This window comes from Spea bombifrons, chromosome 2 (genome assembly GCF_027358695.1).
Source record: "Spea bombifrons isolate aSpeBom1 chromosome 2, aSpeBom1.2.pri, whole genome shotgun sequence".
Classification (NCBI taxonomy): domain Eukaryota; kingdom Metazoa; phylum Chordata; class Amphibia; order Anura; family Pelobatidae; genus Spea; species Spea bombifrons.
Window position 1 is genome coordinate 80,439,175 of NC_071088.1, and position 19,662 is coordinate 80,458,836.

Sequence of the window (19,662 nt, forward strand, 5' to 3'; positions counted from 1 at the left end):
TACCATGCAACTGTTTTCTTTACATTAAAGATCTATAAAAATGGAATATCTTTGTATGGATTTACAAGACAGACAGCTGGACGTCATGGTTGTACTCCACATAAGTTCCAATGTAGCTGGAGAGCCAAACACTGCATATACCTGCTTTGGCCTATCTCTCTGGATTTTACCTGTTAAGAGGTGATTGCTTGGGTTACCGGTTAGCGGGAGTGGGAGGATATGTTTAGTTGGGCCTGTGTGTTCTGCTGTAAGCCAAGAACCAGAGTCCGTCCATGCTATTCTTGCATAAGACTACCTATATTTGACTAGGGTACTAAATTGCCATTGTGTTAATGTATCCCATCAATAAAGTTATGATTATCAGAGTTAAATAACATAGGCTAAATTTCAAATTTAGGGACCAATTGGTCCGCAGCATTACACTTAAGTCGCATCAAAATGCATAACCCTATACTGCTTGCTGTGGCCCCTCAGCCAACTTCTTGAGTTGAAGAAGGAAAAAAGGTGAAGTAAAAATTGTATGAAATGAATACATACCATAGCAGACAATGTTGAGTGTATCTTCCAAAGATAAGAAATAGAACCTGGGAAAAGCCAGTCGTTTCTGCTCTAAGTTAAGCCGGACAGCTCGCTGGCAGCGTTCCAGTTTGTAGTTCAACATTTCAAGTAGAGATTCTAAACCTAAAAGGCAGGTAAGACCCATCTCAGCTAATTAAAACCTCCTTTATTTTACATTTCCTGATAAACATGGTCATTGTAATTTTATAAAACATGACAAACCCTGGTTATTATGTTAACAAAAAATGCACTCTCTTCACCTAATGTATCGGTTTGTCTTAGTCTGTCAATTCGCGTCTCGTCATACCCTTTGAATATATGTATTGTATTAAGCGCTGCATAAATTGTTAGCGCTATATGAATAAAAGTTAATAATAATAATAAATACATCTTTTAAAGATTTGTTTTTTGCTATGAGAAAAAATAAAAAAATAAATAAAACTTTTCTTCCAAGCCATACATATATATGAGATTGAAAAGTGATCTTAACGTCATAGCAACAACAAACGTTCCTGCAGATTCTCAGCCTGCCATTTCTCGCAGTGTCTAAGACTCTAAGTTTTGATTTATTTAAGGTTAATTAAGATCACTAATTAATTAATTTATTTAAGGTCACTTAACCAGTTAACTCTATAACTCTAAGCTAATTTTGACCCTCTTTCTTCCATCCATTGGTCTCAAATTCCCTATTGAACTTATTCTATGTATTTATTTCTTGTTTCCATGGCAACTGGACGAACGAATGGGATTTACAAAAACTAAAAAGATTGGAGGAATTTCGTCCGAACCAAAGACGGAGACTGGTGAAATTCATAGAATACAAAGAGAATTTTCCCTCTGAAAATGAACACGAAAACAAACACGAACTTCCTGCCGACGCTCGAGTCTAATTAATAGTCATTTTGGATGGTGAGCTACTATGAGATGGAAAGTTTAATCTCACCTCATGAAATGCATATCATACTAAAAATGAATATAGGTTGAAAAGGCCTACATATAAGCTAAATTAATAAACCTTGTCATTCCCAACAGGAAAAAAATGCGTGTCCATTCCACTCACATATTTCATTAAGATACAAGAACCGCAAAGCATTTTACTGCAAGAAAATCTGCTACTGGAATTAGAACATTTTTCCTGCTCCCCTGTCCTGGCGTAAATCTTAAAGTGATCACACTAGTACCAGGGAATCGAACAAGTACTTGCATTTAATACAGCATGCAAATACTGACTCACCTCTCCTCATACAGTTTTGCAGAATATTTGGATTTTCTTCCACAGATTTCATCAGGCGGTAAAAGTGGTGGTGTACATCTGCAAAAAGAGCCGCTTCTCTGGGCATGGCCACACGGAAGGCCAGTGTTGAAAAGGCCTACGTATAAGTTATTGAGGGTAGATTAATAAACTTTTTCATACCTGACAGGAATATAATGGTTGTGTCCAGACCAACTAAGGAACACTCTACTCACATATTTAACTACATGCAAATCTGCTACTCGAGTTTAGAGAAAATTAGACTTTTTCCTGCTAACCTGTCCTTGGGTAAGCCTATGGTTAGTTGTGCCTGGGTGAAGTATTTCTTTGGGGCCCCTGAGCAGGCATGCACATACTAACACAAGCATGCTGTAATAACCACTCAGTTTAACACCATACACATTCACTATCTTCCCCTCCTCCCTTTCACCACTAGCATTAGGCTCGTCCTTGATACTCTAACATCATATGCTAACACAACTCATGCTGACACCAAACACACACCCATGCCAACACCGTACACTAACATACATACATACATACATACATACACACTGTAGCACTATATGCTGACAAACACACTGATGCTAACACCCAAATGCACGCTAACATCAACTACTAAGACACACACTGATGGTAACCCCAAACACTAACTTGGACATACAGTACCATACAAACACACATGCTAACACCATATGCTCACACACATTAGCACCATATACTTACACATATGCTAACACCATACACTAACACACATACACACTCTAACATCATACAGTAAGAAACACTTTAACATCATACAGTAACACTCACCATAACACCATCCACTTACACATGCACACACTTTCCAATACCATACACTAACATCCACACACATTCATTCTAACATTATAAACTTACTCATACATATACACACTCCCATTGCAACTTAAGTACTTTAACTAATCAATAATGCCAGTACGCTACACTTTCCCAAAATTAGTAAAACAATCACCTCTTCAAGCTGAGTCCACTTTTCCTGGACTGAAAGCCACAGCTGAACGGTTGTCTCAATGATCTGTAACTTCTTCTGCCATTTTGTCACTTCATCTAGGAATGATCCAGCCTCAGCATATGGATGTATATTAGTCAACACCAGTTGATGATGCTCGAGTTCCTCAAACAAGGAATCTGTGCTTTTCAGAAGCACAACTGTGCCAGGTTCCTAATCAAACAGAAATGTATCAATTTTATATATAGTGCAATCAGAATGTGTTTATTATAAACAATATCAAGCCCTAGCATATAACAATAATTCAATACTTTCAAACACAAAGAACTGCAGACAATTATTTGCATTGCTAATTCTACATATGTGTGATCTTTAAACTTTAATCTGGTATCTTGTTTCTTTGTCCGTATCTCCGCGGACATAATCTGGCAACTTCTGCCAAAATGGCATCCCTGATCCTCCAGTCGGGGAAGAGGACGTCACCAAAAGTGCTTACTGAGGGCAATATGGCTGTGCTTGCCAACATACTCTTCCAATCCTCCAATCGAGGAAAGATCGTCAATGCAAGAGCCCCCATCATGTGAAGGCAAAATGATGACCCTTGTGTTGACGACCTCTTACCTTTAGTTTACCTGAGGGCCAAGTTATGTTGCTTGCAGTGACGTCCTCTCCCAACCCTCCAAGCCCCACGATATTGCCCTCAGTTGGCGATTTCGATGACTTCCTCTTCCCCATTTGGAGGATCAGGAGGGCGTCACCGCAGCGCCACCATTTTGGCGGATGTTGCTGGGTTATGTGTGAGGAAATGCGGATGAAGAAACAAGAAGACAAGGGAGAAGACAAAAGAAAGAAGATGAAGAATAAGAACATGCAGAAGAAGATGCAGAAACATAAGTGGTCAGCAGAAGTTTTTGAAGGTAGGGAAAAATTTTGAGAGTGTGAGAGAGAGTGAATGAGAATGAGAAAGATTGAGTCACAGTGTGAGAGAGAGAGTGAGTGAGAGTGAATGATAGTGAATGTGGGCACCAAACAAATAAATCTTTCCCAATTTAAAATGCCCCCGGATTTTCGGCCTCACAGAATGGGCAGGAAACAAAATTTGTTGTCCGAAAATGAATGGGCCAAAAACGATTCGAAAAATGTGTCTATCGTTTTTTACAATTTGCTTGTCAAATATATATATATATATATATATATATATATATATAATACATATATATATATATATATATATATATATATATATATAATACATATATAGCATTTTATAATTCCCCCCTTTATTATTGTCCCTGTCCCCCATGTGCTACCCCTAAATAGGATTGCTGGAGACGCCTCTGTGCAAGATTCAAACAAATAAAACAACTATGAGAAAAATCCAGATATAATAGCATGCATGCCAGTAAAAAAATTGTTCTGTGTGGTCAGAAACCTGTGTGTTATAAGACAAAGGGTCACTATGCCCTACATATTGTAACTTCATATGAAAATAAAATGTTGTTACTCTAACCTCAAAATGTTTTAGAGATTCATATAATGACAGGGTGCTTCCTCTGCCTCCCATTTTAGACAAGTGCAGGCCTTTTTCAGATTGTCTGCTCAGCCTTACGCTCCCACCTCTGGCCGTAGCATTTCTGCTGATGTCTCCTTTAGTGTAGTGACTTCCAGACACAGAACTTGCAAGCTCCTGGAAAACAGTGGACCTTAATAATCAAACTAGGTATGCACCATACAAATCTTTCAAACAAATTAGGCCTGGCTCAATTGGCTTAATGTATTTTAAAGTGTTTTAGGCTAGATACCTCCAGAGTTTATGGCCTCATGTATGACACTGATGCATGCGTGTTAATTTCCTCGAGATAACAATGGGTTCACATAGACCATATGTAGGTTTGTGACAATTACTGTTTGAAATAATGGGAATATGGCCATTTCTGCCAAATCAGTGTTAACACAATTAACGAGCTTTAAACAATGAAGTTTTATTTCAAAAGTATATAATGTACCTGGGATTTAAGAGTTGTGTGGGGGCAATGATGGCACAGACCAGCTGTTGAAGTTGGGGGACCCGGGGCAATTTTTCATACCAGGGCTCCATGGTTTCTAATTACGCCCCCTGGTTTCAGGTAATCTGCTACCTTCAAAGGCTTTTCTCACAAACCAGATTTAAATTCTTAATTCAAGAAAATCCTTAAATCTATTCAAGACAACATTCAACCGACTGAAGCAGGGTCCAATATAACATTTATCAGTAACGTACCTCATTGTGAGTCTTAGACAATATGACCCTGCTGTGAGGCTGAAGGTCAAATACCCTGCTCAGCCAGACTTCTTCACAATTTTTCAAGGAGCTTTCAATAGTCATGTCTCGTACAGCTCTTTGCACTGTTGTCTTAACATCAGCAGTGTGTTCTGTAGATTTATTCATCAAACCAAAGATGGTCAGTGTTAACCTCAGGTGAGCATACAGTAAATGCAGTGGGTTGAAAATATCAAAGGAACAGGTTAAAGTTAGTGTTGTACCTAACACTTTTGTAACTAAATATAGCATTACAAACATCTATCCCATCACTGCTCCCTACAATTAATATTTAATTATTAATGCATTGATAACAACTTAGGTTTTGCCTTTTTAAAGTTAAATAGAAATAAAATAGTACACATTAACTTAAACTAAAACATGCCAGACCTTCTTTATCACTGTTAATGATTAGGTTTTAAGAAAACAAAACCTGTTGGCCTATGAAGGGGCAGGGACCTCTTATTCACAATAAACCATATTTTATGTATGCGCCTGTACATGTCTCACTAAAGTTTATTTTATTTTGAAACATTTTTGGTGTGTGAAAACAAACAGAACATAGAAAAATGGTTTTATATTCTTCCCATGATTTAGATTAGCATCTTAATGAGTATGTCATCTTAAGTAAAGTCTTTGTTATTCCTCACTAACTAGATTATGATAGATGTGGATTCACCATATAATAATTGTATTTCTGAGAACATACTTTCTAGGTCCATTGCAAGGAGATCTCCAAGTGTCAATGCCTTTAAACTCTGGGCTGTCACCCTAAGCATTCCCCCTGTCTGTCGGACCAGCTGGTTCCAGTGTCTTGTCCTCATCGCAGAGTTACTGAGATCTTCTATCAATGGTAATGTCAACTGATGTAGGAAAAAAACAGAAAATCATCCAATACAGACTATATAACTTGTAAAAAGCACTTTGAAGCAAGTGAAAGTGATCATAAGAGATTATGTAAAATGATGATGTGTTAATATAGTCAATAACATTGCAACCACGCTAAAGAGAACCAACACTCTGCAACACATGAAAGACCCAAGTGTACTCACAGTATAAACTAATTTGCCTAATCATTTTTGTGTCATTCTTAATTTAACATAGAGCTGAAATCCATTATTTCTTCAAAGATTTGTACGTACATGCATTATATTAACAGCTTCCAGGGTTTGTTTGTAAACGTCCCATTCTTGGACCTCATCTGGAAGGGACTGCAGAAGTTTTAGGTGTTGACTGGTCCTCAGGCACAGCTGCTCCGTGTCCATATTCTGCCACACTTCTTTTTTCCATGTGTTTTGTTCACTGAGGATTGAATCTACACGTTGCCATACAATGTTGAGGTTCTGCAGCAAATCCACACAGCTGTAATATGAAAATTATATTAAAAATTGACTAATTTCAAGTTTTAAACAACATACCAAAGGCAACAATTGGTAGCCTGGTTGCTAGCCTGGCAAAAGCAGGAGTCTCCAATACTATTGAAGTTAGAGACGAAGTTTGAAAATATTACAATTTGGAAAAGAATATGTAAACTTCTTAATATTTACCTTATAACTGCCAAAACAAATGAAAATCCTTGGCATTTGACATGTATTCAAGACATTGGGGTTTTATTTTGTTTTCAAAAAATGTTGCTTTTTAGATTTTTATATACTAAGTGAAGGATTACATAGACGAATATGGTTTAAAAACAAAGCTCTGGCTGAAAGGTGAGGCCACAATGAGCCCTATTTAAGTGGACAAATGGGATGCTCCACAACATACCCAAGACTAAATCTGAGGGTTTTGCACCCAGTGCAGCAAGCATTACATAGAACAACAATGTTTATTTGTGTAGTACTACTGTGACTCATGTTACTTATTGTGTGGAAATTCAATATAAATGTTTTAAAAAACTACACGTGCGATTAATGTATAGTGAAACAAATATGTCCCTCAACAAGCCTCTGTGCAAGCTCACATCTAATATCTGGTACTTTCTACCACATGGTGACTTACTTGGTTAAAATTGAGAAGTCAACAACAGTGGTTTCCAGGAGTTCCTGCAATTCCTTCAGGTCTTTTGCCTCATTTTGTAGAATTTGCACCTCTATACTTAAATGTTCTATGACCTTGAAAGCCTCTTGAGATGAGCAGCTGTATTGGTATACTTTAGACGTTTCAATATCATGACCCAGAACATCAAGTTTATGCTGAAACCGTTCAAGATCCTTCAGGGGAAAGCAAGATCATTGTAATTTGGTTAAAATAAATACAAACATTGATATAAGCATAGCATAATACATAAGAAAAACTGCTAATTACGAAATATAAATGAAACAATTATATTAAAATGACTATTGAGTTTAATCAAAATGAATAAGAGGAATAAGGCAGCAAAGCCAAACAGGCAGGGCAATGTGCATGTCAAATAACTGTTTATGTTAATTATTTACATATACCGTACATATAGTATGGAATGGTATTACATATACATTTATTCAGATGTATAGATACAGATTGGGGGCTTTTCCTCATAATACCCACTGCATTGTAGTAATCAATAGCTCTCATTCTAACAACATACGATATCATAATACTCTCATACATAACAGGGCATGCGCTCAGTGAGGGACATCATAGAATCTCCCTTCACTGGCCCCCCTTGCCTAATCGAGGCCCCAACGACAGCACCAGGAGTCAGCAAAGGTAGGGGGTTTGTAAGTATGTTAGTGTGTCTGTGTGTAAGTATGAAAATGTGTGTGTAAGTATGAAAATGTGTGTGTAAGTATGTTAGTGTATGTGTGTGTAAGTATGTTGGTGACGGAAAAGCATGGGACAGGGGGTAGGGCATCTGAGATGGGCCTGGGAAAATTGCACGAGGGCTGGGTATATAACAGGGGCATATGGATCTAACTAGAGGCTGGGGCAAATTATATCCTGAAGTGGGAATATGACAGGTGTAAAACATGAGTGAAAAGTAATTTGTTGTTAAACCAAGACGAAAGAGAGGAGTATGGTAACTTAAAAAATTATAGGGGGAGATATAAAGAGGGGAATATAAAAAGACAAAAGAGAGTAGTGAAGACTAATAAGAAAAAGGAAAAGTAAATTCAGATTGAGTAGAAAAAGATGAAGAAGAAGAAGTAAAGGAGAGAGTTAATAAAAAAATATGGGGAGATATCAAGGAGGGGGTTAATAAATACATATGGGGATAAGAGTAACTCCAATTGTTGGAGAATTTCAGAAGTGAGTCAAAAATAGATGAGTTGGGAAAATCTCCAATTTAGCTGTTATTCCAACTCTGCTCTTTTTGCCTCAACTTTGAGATTCTCTTGTATGTCCCTTGAAGTTCTAACTTAGTTTTTATTTAAATAAATTACATGTTTACTTGTTGTGTATTCTAATTTATTTATAATTGTGTTAAAAAAAAATTGGGACCTATAAACTATCTTGCACCAGGACACATAGCTCACTAGTTCCAGTATTGCATATGTTCCCTTGCTGCATGCTCAAAATAACCTGGCCTCCCCTTTAGCACGAAACCGAAAAAATGGAGGCCTCATCTGAGGTAAATGTGTTACAAATTTTCTTCTCGACCAACAGATATAGGTACATGTTGGGGCTGAACTTGATGAATGTTTTTTCACCTATGTAACTACATTTAGGTTTCATAATTTTTTATTTTGCCAGTTGAGCTGCAGAACATGTTGCTTATTTTGAAAAGTATTCACCAGTGTCACTCTGTCAGCCTCCTGCTGGATTCTAGGACCCAATCGCTGTTTGGCAAGTGAAACTTTGGTCTTCATGCTGTTCCACCGTGTCGGCATTGTCCTGAACAGGATGTCAATGTCCTTAGGAAGTTCCATCTCATGTTGCTCTAACAGTGCCACAGTCTTCTGTAACACAGTAAACTGTACCTCCATTTCCACTTGTTTCGCAGAGACCTTTTTAAAAAGAACACAGAGTCAACCTGGTCTGTCTAGATTCAATAAGCAGCACCCAAGTTGGATAAGGATCCAAGTTACACATTGTAATCAGAATTAGTTTTGCTTTTGATAAACTTAAGAGTTGTTTAACTGCAATACAAAACTATACTTGAGTGCTAATCTATTCATGTAATTATGCATTTTGCACTATAGAAAATGTAATTCCTATTTTAAATTATTTTTTTTCGGAACCTTTGACATGACACAAGTGTTCAAGTCATCACCATGCATTTATTATTCTTACAAAGTACTTTAATCTCAGTCTTCTTAGCCCGCAAGAGGCTATTTTCTATGTTTGTTTTTGTAACTGTTATGAAATACTGAAAGCTCATTCATGCACATGAATTTAGCCACTAATTAATTCATGCTCCAAGCCTTGATGTGTTATGGCAAAAAAGGAAAAGGCAATTACAAAGGTGGTCACATTCACTTATGTTAAACAGATCACATCAGTAAAGTAAAACAAAATAGGTCAAAGGAAGAAAAACTGCTGCCAACGATACAGATAACACACATATTTAATTGGAATAAAACTCAACATATTTCCTTGAAATGATGTGTACATGCATTAAACTGACAGGCGGGGGAAGCACTCTTTCAATGCACCGATCGTTAAAGCCAGAATGAAGTGGGCAATGCAGAATGTAAAGTGACAAAACGTATCCATCACTAGATCGCCCCTTAGAGGGACTGTCACCTTCTCAGCTTTTAGTAAATCTAAATTCATTGACTAACTATAACCCCTGTCTTTCTTTTTTCAATTAGTGTAATTGTTTTAAACACTATATAAACAACTTTGTTTTAAAGGTGAGGGACTAATTTAGTCCATAGGAAGCTGTGATTTCTGGAAAGAACTATCATTATCTGATCAATATCCTGTCCTGAAAATATCTTCATTCAGTTTGCTCTTAAAAAGGCTTGCACAAATCAATATTAACAAGCAACAAGGAGACAAGTAAAAAATAATGAGGAGGAATAATCATGTAGAGCCGTAGAACTTACGGTGCCTGCTCTCAATATATACATATAAGGTGGGTTTCTAATGGATATAGTAACATTTTTAATCTGTAAACATCATTACAAGTTTTAGGAGAAGGTACTATTAAATATGCATTTTTGGACAGATCAGTTTTAAACAATGTCTAGGAGCGCATCCAGTTGGACCACCCCACTATCAATTGATTGGTCGTCAATGGTTCTTTCATTACACATGCACTTAAAAGTACCAAAACATGTCATGTCAAAATTAACTGACTGGGGTTTTGGCACGGTTACACAAAATCCAAACGCAGGATACATTAACAAACTTGGGAGTTAAAAAAATGGTGGCAGTTAAGTGAGACACTGGTATTAAGAGGAGAGACAGTCACTTTAAAACACATTGGGATTGCATTGTGTTCAATGAAATATAGTAAAAGAAGGCATAATTTCAAGTTAGGAATAGAAGACAGCAAAAATACTGCCTCACTGGCATAACTGGAAACTATCCACGTTTGACCCAGAGTCTATGGGTGAAGCTCTGCTTCCCTGGGTCTCCAGATCAGTTTCTTCTTTTCTCCTGGATGAGAAGTGGTGCTAGATCACACTCACTCCCGTCTACTCTCCTCCACTTCCAGGGCCGGTTATAGCACTATAATCATAGGCAATTGCCTGGGGCGCCTGAATATTGCACTGGAAAGTGGCATATGCTTTTAGGAAGACTAGTCCAGAATGCTGGCAACCCCAGGCCAACATTGTTATTGGTAGGTCGCATTATTGGGCCAAAACCTTGTGCCCCTCTTTCCTATGCTGATGTTAAGGATGTACAATTCAGCTAGCCCTACACCTATACACAACCAGCCCTACCTCTAATGTGCTTACTGGGCACATATGTACCAGAAATTGCAATAAAGTCAGTCAATGCAATAAAATTGAATCAGTGTTTAAGAATATTTGAGATGTAAATAATGCTGCCCTGGAGCAGAATAAAAGTTGCGGTCACCATGACCAATGAAACCCTGACCACCAGTAGTGGTAAAATCTTACAGTGGCCTCCATCCTGTGTAGCTTTTGTATATATATAGGCTATAACATATGGAATTGTAAGTGAACAAATTCGATAAACAGACAACATGTTTATGAAAATATGTTAAGATGTTATATAAAAAACATGTATTGCAGGAAGTTATAGAAAAGGCTACAAAGTGTATTACCAGACCTCATTAAAAAGACGCATCATTTTCATGAAAGATCCAGTGTCTCGTTCATCTCCAGATATGCTTTCAATCTGCGGCTCGGCCCTTTTTAAGAAGAAATCTAAGCTTCTTAAAGTAGCTGATGCCTAAACAAAAAAGTGATTATAATGCATCAGAATGTTAAAATGAAGTTGTCGTCATGTTAGGTTATATGAAATTACCAGTTTAAAAAAAAAAAACAGGTATATGAATATGAATGTAACCTTGATAACATTTAAGTGATAAACCTGGAGATCTTATATACATTTAACTTTTTAAGGGCAAACATAATTGGTTCTGTTTGAATAAATTTAAACCACAGTATCCAGTCTTTATACAATGTTTACTTTATACAATGTTACGTTATTACTTAATTACATTGCAATATGAAACAAGTGAATAGTGCTCCTCAATTTGGTGTACAAGGAAAACTTTTAATGTATCTTATAAACTTTTTGCGCCCAAGGTTACTTTGTACCCTAAAATAGATCACTATGGGCGATGTTGCTGCATGTGATCACTGTGATGTATCCCACTTGAATCTCAATGTTCTTTTCTTAAGTCTATGAAAAATTAGAAATATTTCATGACAATAGATGACACCCAACAAATGAGGGTCCAATTCCTTAAAAATCCATAAATGCCCCTCAGGAATGTTTATGACCTCCTAATCCTTCAGACTTTGCTCCATCAAATACAGCTGTGCCCATTACTCAATTGTGTTGTTATATGCCAGAGACATCCCTAAGGACAAGTACATATGTGCTCTGTTATATATTTAAATATATAGATCTAAATATATACTAGACTTGTGCACATGGACCAAAAAATTTGGAGGCCTTTTTCCATTCGGAAAATTAAATTCGTTGTCACTCACCCTAACTAACACGTGCTCTCACACTCTCTCTTAATGTCTCCCTATCTTCTTTTTGTTCTCTAATCGTTCTTCTTCCTCATTGAATTCCTCATTCTTCTCTGCTGATCCTCTACTCCCAGTGATCTGTTGCATTAGACTGGCTTCCTGGAGCGTTTCTGCATCAGGTCGGAGCCTTGGCACCCACCATGGGGAGAACCTTTCATCCAGTGAAATAGTGGAGAGGTTGCCCCCCATGGTGCATGCCGAAGCTTAGCCACGATGCAGAAGTGCTACAGGAGGCTAGAATATTACAGACAGATCCTCAGAGAAAGAGAAGTGCAGAAACAGTTCTCTTTCTCCACAGATTCTGGCTTCCTGGAGCACTTCCGCAACAGGGCTCTAGGAGGTCAGGGTAATGCAATGGATCCTGGGAGAAGCAGAGTGGAGAAGAATGAAGAAGTGAGGAACAGGAAGGAGAAAAAGCGGAGAACAAGAAGAGGGGCTCCTAAATCCTGGAGGCATGTTGTAAGCATGAATTCCTTCTAGACTAAAAGGGCATTTTCTCAAGGTTTATCACCACTTTAAGAATACATGCTTCATATTTGAGCAATTGCAAGACATTAGTAAATAAAGTTCTCCAGCACTGAATTTGACATTACCTATTCCTGGATTTTGTATCCTAGCTTACAATAGTAATTCACCTGATCAATGAGGTATTTCGTGAAGGTCCACATCCATTTGAGAGCATAGGCATTCAAAACCTGCTTAATAGGCCGGAAGTCCACCTGAATCCATTTGCACCTCTGTAGATCTGGCAGTCTTTGAATGTCATCTCTCGCAGCCTAAGGGGAGAACATTATCCATGTGACAATGTACAGTAACTAAATGACTCAACAACAATCAAATGTACTTCATGGTTTGTTTAAAGTAGTTTCCTTGTTTTCCATGAAAACAACTAGCTCTGTCAACATAATTGCAAAAGGGTTTTCTAATAATTGCAAACTTGGGTTAGCGAACACAACGTGCCATTGAAACACAGGTGTGATGGTTGTTGATAAAAGGCTCTCTGTACATCTATGAGGATATTCGATTAAAACTCAGCAATTTCCAGCTAAATAGTCATTTACAACATTAACAGCATCTGCATTGTATTTCTGATCTATTTCATGTTATTTTAATTGACAAGATTTGCTTTTCTTTCAAAATTAATGGAATGAGACTCTTTCCAAAGTACTTTGGGAGCTTAGTTTATCAATTGATAGACATTTATTTGTAATGTTTAATGATTGTTTTGCAAGATTAGAGGGAAGCAAAGCGGTTCAATTACTTTAAAATATACACTTTCACAGAGCAATTACATCTTAGATGAGTTTCAACATAGAAAATGTTAAAAACATGCATTCGTGGAAGAAAAATATCCAGTTATACATCGAATTGCTGTTTATTGGGAAAATTCTCTTTTCAAAAGTATTTAGGAGTACTTGTTAATGATGAGGTTTTGAGCTGTGCACAATCTCAGACAGTTGCTGCAAAAGCAAGCAAGTAATTGTTTACCTAATGTTACCTCTTTATATAATTGGTAAGGCAATAGCTTACACAGGCAATTTAAAAAAGACTGTCGCAGATACTAAGAGGAGCTTTGTGGAGCTGGGCTACTTTACTTTGGTGAAATCTACATCTATGTTCAAGGACGATTAAAAGACCTCTATATGCATCTTTTTATTCATAGAACTATATGGGCAACACAAGGACTCCCTCTAAGGTTAGAGGAAAAAGCTTACAATCGAACAGGTATTCAGTTTTAACAGTTGAACTTCAAGGGAAGAATCTAATGGCCATTGTGGTCAAAAAGTTTTTTGTTTTACTTCATTATTGGATAATAGTCTTATTTGATGGTTTGCCTTCTCCTGGATCAATGTCTTGTTTCTTATGTGACTACGTAATATTAATCTTAGTATGGATATCACACAATATCACAGCAAGCTCAGTTCTGAAAAAGAATTTAAGGAAACGTATTCGAAGAAATGGTTGAATAGTCTCTTTTTGTACAAATATACATGTGTTTTAATTGTGTTTGGGGTTTTTTTGTTTGTAAAAGCACTTGGTTATATTCTATAAGTACCTTGTATGAAGAGATCTCCACATCAAAATCTTCCAGCAGAGGGCAGCATGATTTAGGGGCTGCTGAATCCTTAGGAAGAATGAAGGTTCTTTCAGCTTCATTTAGTGCCTCACTGCTTGACTTCATGCCAGTTCTGTTCCCATTGCTTTCGCTAAACATTTATAGTGAATGAGAAAGTAATGGTTACATGTGTGCTCACGTATTGATGCATGATGACGGTTTCATTCATTCAATGAAAGAAAGATAGTTAACCTAGAATTGTTTTACAAGAAATACAGCTAAAGTAATTTACATTGCATTGATTTACAGAATTTTGTGCTGCCTGTCAAGCTATTTAATAGGGTTTAACAAGAAGATTCTTAAAAAAAACAGGCTATTTCATTATTTGATACAAACTTTTTGAGTACCAGCAAATATCCGCATTAGTACAATTTAGTGACTGTAACCTTTAAAGTAAAATTCCGTCAGAATAAAGACAGTCACTATATGTGTTCTACTGTTGGAGATGTCTTCCCAAAATCTATCTTATGTAGTCTTGCCTAAATGTTCAATTCCAGATGAATAAAACGTAAATGAAATAATGAATAAACCTAAAATCTATGTACAGTAGCAATGTCATGCATTAACTCCCGGTATTTTATTTGAATATATTGTTAATACTTACCTTTTGCTCACAGTATTTGCCTGATCATTCATGTCTTGTTCAGCTGTTAGAGATTTAACAGATTGTTTACCCTGAAGGAAATTTTGGAATTCTGCATTTACATCTTGTTTCCATAGGTAAGCATAAGTACAGAATGTCTCCAGCATAGCCTAAATAATAAAAATATCACACTGTCAAGCATATAAAATGTATAATTATAAACATCACGCATACATCTATTAATTTCATAATTGACTTTATATATGTCATGATGCTCTTAGGTTATCATGCTCTGATGGGTTAAACTTGCGTCTATTCACTGATAGCTGCCACTTAAAAATCTCACGATTAATAAATCAGACTCAATAAACGTAACTGTTGAAAATGGAAAAAATCCTCATTGGCTTTCAAGTTTATATAGGGAGCTCCGAATTCAAAGCTCCAACCAAGTACAGCAATTACAACTTATTGCAGCTCTGCATAAAAGAACACTCTGCAAATATAGATTGTCTAGCTGTATGTGTGAGTTACAGCCAATTCTTTTCTAAGATTTAAATACCTAGTTTTGTAGCTAGAAGTCGTGAATTTGTGAAGATGAGCTCATCATCTGTTACTAATGATTTCTAGTACATGAAACTGTATATACATTCTCCACATTAGCGACTAATCAGGGGAAGAAGGTTATAAGGTTTTAAATATGGCTGTCCTTTTTTTTGTCATTCTTGCTATTTTCTCCTCTCAGTATAGTCCCAATTAATTGTTTCCCCTAAAATAAACCTGCATCAGTGTTAAGGACACAAGGAATTACCCTCCCCCAAAAAGCACTTTATAAAAATTGCATAAATTGTCTAGGAATGATTTTACAATAACAAAGAAATCATTCACTTGTCTTATCATTCTGTCCACGTGAATGTATTATTTTGATCGGGAAAAAGATATATCATTCATAGAGCACTGCTGCCATCATGAGCACGAAGCCGGTGAAATGTATTTGGTTGGAAGGATATGTGGTACATTGCGCTTTGTTTCTTAGAAGCAAGGCCTACCTGACACTCGAGTACACCTTTTTGCACCTCTTGCAGAACATGACCAATTAGCTGTAATGCTTCCTCGTCTTGTGACATATACTCTTGGTAGCCAACCTAAAAGTAAAATGTTTTTTTATCATTTAGTCATGACCAAACGCTATAGATTACAGGTAATGCCACACCTGTTTAGCTGCAGTCACATAAAAAAAGAAAAAAAAATATTTCAAGTATCTTTTTACATCCTTTTCAGATTGTAGTTTAACAGTGCTGGTATAGACTGCCAGTTCCTTACTGCACAAGTAGAGATACCGTGCACGTCTGTCACGCTGCTTTACCTTGACAGCAGAGGACAGTGCTTTTATACATGATCCTCTCATGAGAAATGTTTTAAGCCATTCCTCCACATTCTCCATCACACTTGTATCACATGTACTCTGGTCCAGAGGTGGGTTAAAGCCAACTTCATTATTAATCAGCTGAACCTCAATGCACAGGATAGGGACTTGCTGTAGGACAAAGAAAAAAATATAATCAAATATTGGCCTGTCTACAGGAGTAACTATCAAAGACAAACACAATTTAAACTTCTTCTAACAAACATCATTTTATAATTAGAGTTGTCTGCTTTGTTTCAACTTATATACACTGACATATGCTTGCACCTCATGCATGTGAGTATATGCAAGTTTTTTTTTGTTTCATGCAAGTGCTAATGTGAGACGGCTTTAGTGAGTTTGTGAGTTACATTTTTAGCCAGCTCATCAGTACTCTCACCGTAGTGAATCAAGCTTTCATATTCAAATAATAAAACATTGTCAAATTGGGCAATTGTGTGTAATGGATTGAGAATAATATGTTGAAATCATAGCCAAGAAGAAACAGAGATGGATGGGGTGGGTGTTTACACTGTAGCCCAACACGCATTAATGACGGACACCTCATCCCTAGGATCATCCCTGGTATTATGGTCAATATATTTTATTTTGATTTCTACAAATCTAATATTTTGCTTTATTAAGTCCTTTTTTTTATGCAGCTGGGAATTGATTGACATACCTCACTATCCAAGAGTGTATTCAGAAGTGCAGCCAAGCTAGAGATGGTGACTTTCTTCAGACCTTGGAAGATCAGGTCATCAATGCCTATGATATAGTCTTGCCAAGCTGGAGATGCTTCGCTAATACCGCTTGCAACAAAGGATTCGTCAACAATATTGTGGATTCTCTTGCCATCGGAAACAAGCATGTTTTCCAGCTCATGCTCCATGTTTCTGAAATTAAAGTGACAAGTAGTAAAGTTGCACCTGGGATAAATGTCTCTTTGGAGTTCTAAGTAGTGGAATCATGGATCCGCATATGTCAGTTTGACCTTAATGAACACACTAAACGTGCTAAATGAAGATAATTTTTCTACATCCTAATCAGACATATAGGTTAAAAGGGTTGAAGGGAGGCCTTTCACAGGCCATATTGTTTATGAACTGGTAAGCAGACAAATCTTGTATTTTCCAAATAGTTCCCTCAAGCACCCTCGACCAAGGCCAGACTGGTGATCACGAGGCAGTGCCTGATGACAGAAGTCATCTCCTGCCACTAGTCCTTTTCATTTGCCCTCTACCTACACCCTTACAAGTGCTAGCCATGGGCCTCTGTGAATTGCACGTGACCTCAGCAGTTTGCCATAATTAACAGACTGTCTAATTCTTGCTTATTGTCTGATTTCTAGCATTTCTCCTTGTTTGAAATAGCATCACTGTCAAGTCTTTGAATGATCTACTTAATGCAGAATGACGCTGATGTTTTATGTATGAAGAATGGTACGTTGTAAATTGACAAATAGTTGCTGTTCACATTGTAAATCAGTACCTGCGTTATAACTCTTTTTTCTTAACGGTGCACTTTGTTTTTATGTCGCAATCTTCATTTCAAGACAGATCAGAATTATGTACCACAATGAAACGTACCTCTGCATTATTAATAATTCAGTAATGGAATAGCCCCTGCTGAAATCCCGGCAGGTGAAAATGTCAAGGTTTGCTTTGCACCATGCAGCCGATAAGTCGGTAATAACCTTGTAATTGTTTGTAACAATGAAGAAATTGGTATAGAGGTCTGTGCAAATATGCGACATGGCCAGCTCAATGTAATCTGCACTTTCATCCATGCTCCATGTGAAAAAGGTCATTCCAGCCTTCAGAATCTGTTCGAAAAAAGAAAAACCTGTGAAATTGATCTGCTTATAGAAGTGGTATAACAGGTTTTCATCTGGAAAAGGTCATGCCTAAATTAACATCTTGATGATGACTTTATAAAGGAAAAAAGCGGCTGTCATAATATAACCAAAACCAATATGCCCAATGTGGGCAAATTTACATCACTGATTTCATCACTTTCTCCCTGTTACATAAGTTTGCATAAAATGTACACATTTAAGTAATAACAAAAACAAGAGAGTTTGAGAAATTCCATGAATACGCCAAACAGACAAGCCACCATGGCAGAATTATTTCCAATACTATATTGGGACAAGAACGAGAACCACAGAGCATGCAATCAAGCCAACTTTGTTTCTGGTGGAGTTTTCAACTAAAATGTATTTATCTCATGGTGTAATGGCTGTGTATGTTGATAAAATCTAAAAAAATAATCATAATTTGCCTTTGATTTCCACTTGATTACATAAGGATAATATTATATCGTATTGGATAACCTTTATAATGTAATTGGCAAGCATCTGAAATAACTAAATACATGGTTATGTTTACATAGTGTCATGATCCCCAGGAATTTGAACCCTGACATCTGGGTTTGTTGGCGCATGCTCCTGTTCTAAACGCCACCTGCAGCTTTTATTGCCTTTTGTGGCAGAACTCAATTCTCTGCCTGTTCCCCTCTCTCTTTAACTGCTCGGGTGCTGGTTATAACTTATTGCTTAATGGGCCCTTGGGTTATTATAAACCCCATTCTTCCAGTTATCGGTGCTGATACATTTTTCCAGCTGCCTTGTATTTTTGGATTTGCCTTGTGGTGTTCCTGAATTCAGCTTGTTTACAGACCATCCTGCTATTCTCCTGTTCTTTTATCCCGACTTGTTTCCTGACCATTTTCAATCACAGACCTCAACTTCGCTTCTGTTATTACTGCTACTCAACCTGATGGAGCGTGCTCATTCTGCGCAGGATTTTGAGTCACCCACTACCCCTGCATCTGGAATCCAGCCCGTTCCAGCCCCTGTGCCCATTACACAAAGTCACCTTGCCTACAACGTTGTATATATATTGACTTTAAATTGTACCTCAGAGGACTTCAACAATTTCTTCTCGAACAGTGCCATCTGGTGGTCCGTGATCATTTTCATCACTTCGTTGTATTTTGATACTACCGTTTCGAGACGTGTCACCAGCACTTTGAACTTAGTAATATCCGTGCTTTTCATTAAAGATTGAATAGACTCCGGAAGCTAGAAAGCATGAAAAGAGCGGTAGAAATGTTGTTGTTTATGTAAGAACAAGTATTTATCTTGCAAGAGTACAGATAATGTTCAGATATTTAAAACATTTAAAAAGAAAAAAAGAAACTTTGTATATTATCAAATTTATTGTAATTTTAGGAATAAAATCAAACAGGCATTAGCGCTTTTAAATGTGTTTATAACTGAAAATACAAGGTTAAGCAGCCCAAGGCCATTTCAATAGCCTGAACCATCCACCGATGTGATTTGGTTGATGACTGT

The 19,662-nt window shown here is 37.0% G+C and overlaps 1 protein-coding gene across 1 annotated transcript in view; it reads right to left on the minus strand.

Annotated features, from left to right (window-relative positions):
* LOC128473717 (dynein axonemal heavy chain 9-like) overlaps nucleotides 1-19,662 on the minus strand; it is a 160,325-nt gene that overhangs the window by 131,062 nt on the left and 9,601 nt on the right. The window contains exons 16-33 of the mRNA XM_053455969.1: nucleotides 19,225-19,389; nucleotides 17,894-18,129; nucleotides 16,987-17,200; nucleotides 16,266-16,436; nucleotides 15,949-16,044; nucleotides 14,935-15,072; nucleotides 14,260-14,367; nucleotides 12,839-12,979; nucleotides 11,266-11,388; nucleotides 8,814-9,026; nucleotides 7,099-7,310; nucleotides 6,243-6,462; nucleotides 5,810-5,963; nucleotides 5,062-5,213; nucleotides 4,312-4,488; nucleotides 2,805-3,014; nucleotides 1,793-1,928; nucleotides 538-681 (exon numbers count right to left, since the gene is read on the minus strand). Of these exons, the coding sequence (XP_053311944.1) occupies nucleotides 538-681; nucleotides 1,793-1,928; nucleotides 2,805-3,014; nucleotides 4,312-4,488; nucleotides 5,062-5,213; nucleotides 5,810-5,963; nucleotides 6,243-6,462; nucleotides 7,099-7,310; nucleotides 8,814-9,026; nucleotides 11,266-11,388; nucleotides 12,839-12,979; nucleotides 14,260-14,367; nucleotides 14,935-15,072; nucleotides 15,949-16,044; nucleotides 16,266-16,436; nucleotides 16,987-17,200; nucleotides 17,894-18,129; nucleotides 19,225-19,389 (3,010 nt within the window). The remainder of the gene's footprint in view (nucleotides 1-537; nucleotides 682-1,792; nucleotides 1,929-2,804; nucleotides 3,015-4,311; nucleotides 4,489-5,061; nucleotides 5,214-5,809; nucleotides 5,964-6,242; nucleotides 6,463-7,098; nucleotides 7,311-8,813; nucleotides 9,027-11,265; nucleotides 11,389-12,838; nucleotides 12,980-14,259; nucleotides 14,368-14,934; nucleotides 15,073-15,948; nucleotides 16,045-16,265; nucleotides 16,437-16,986; nucleotides 17,201-17,893; nucleotides 18,130-19,224; nucleotides 19,390-19,662) is intronic.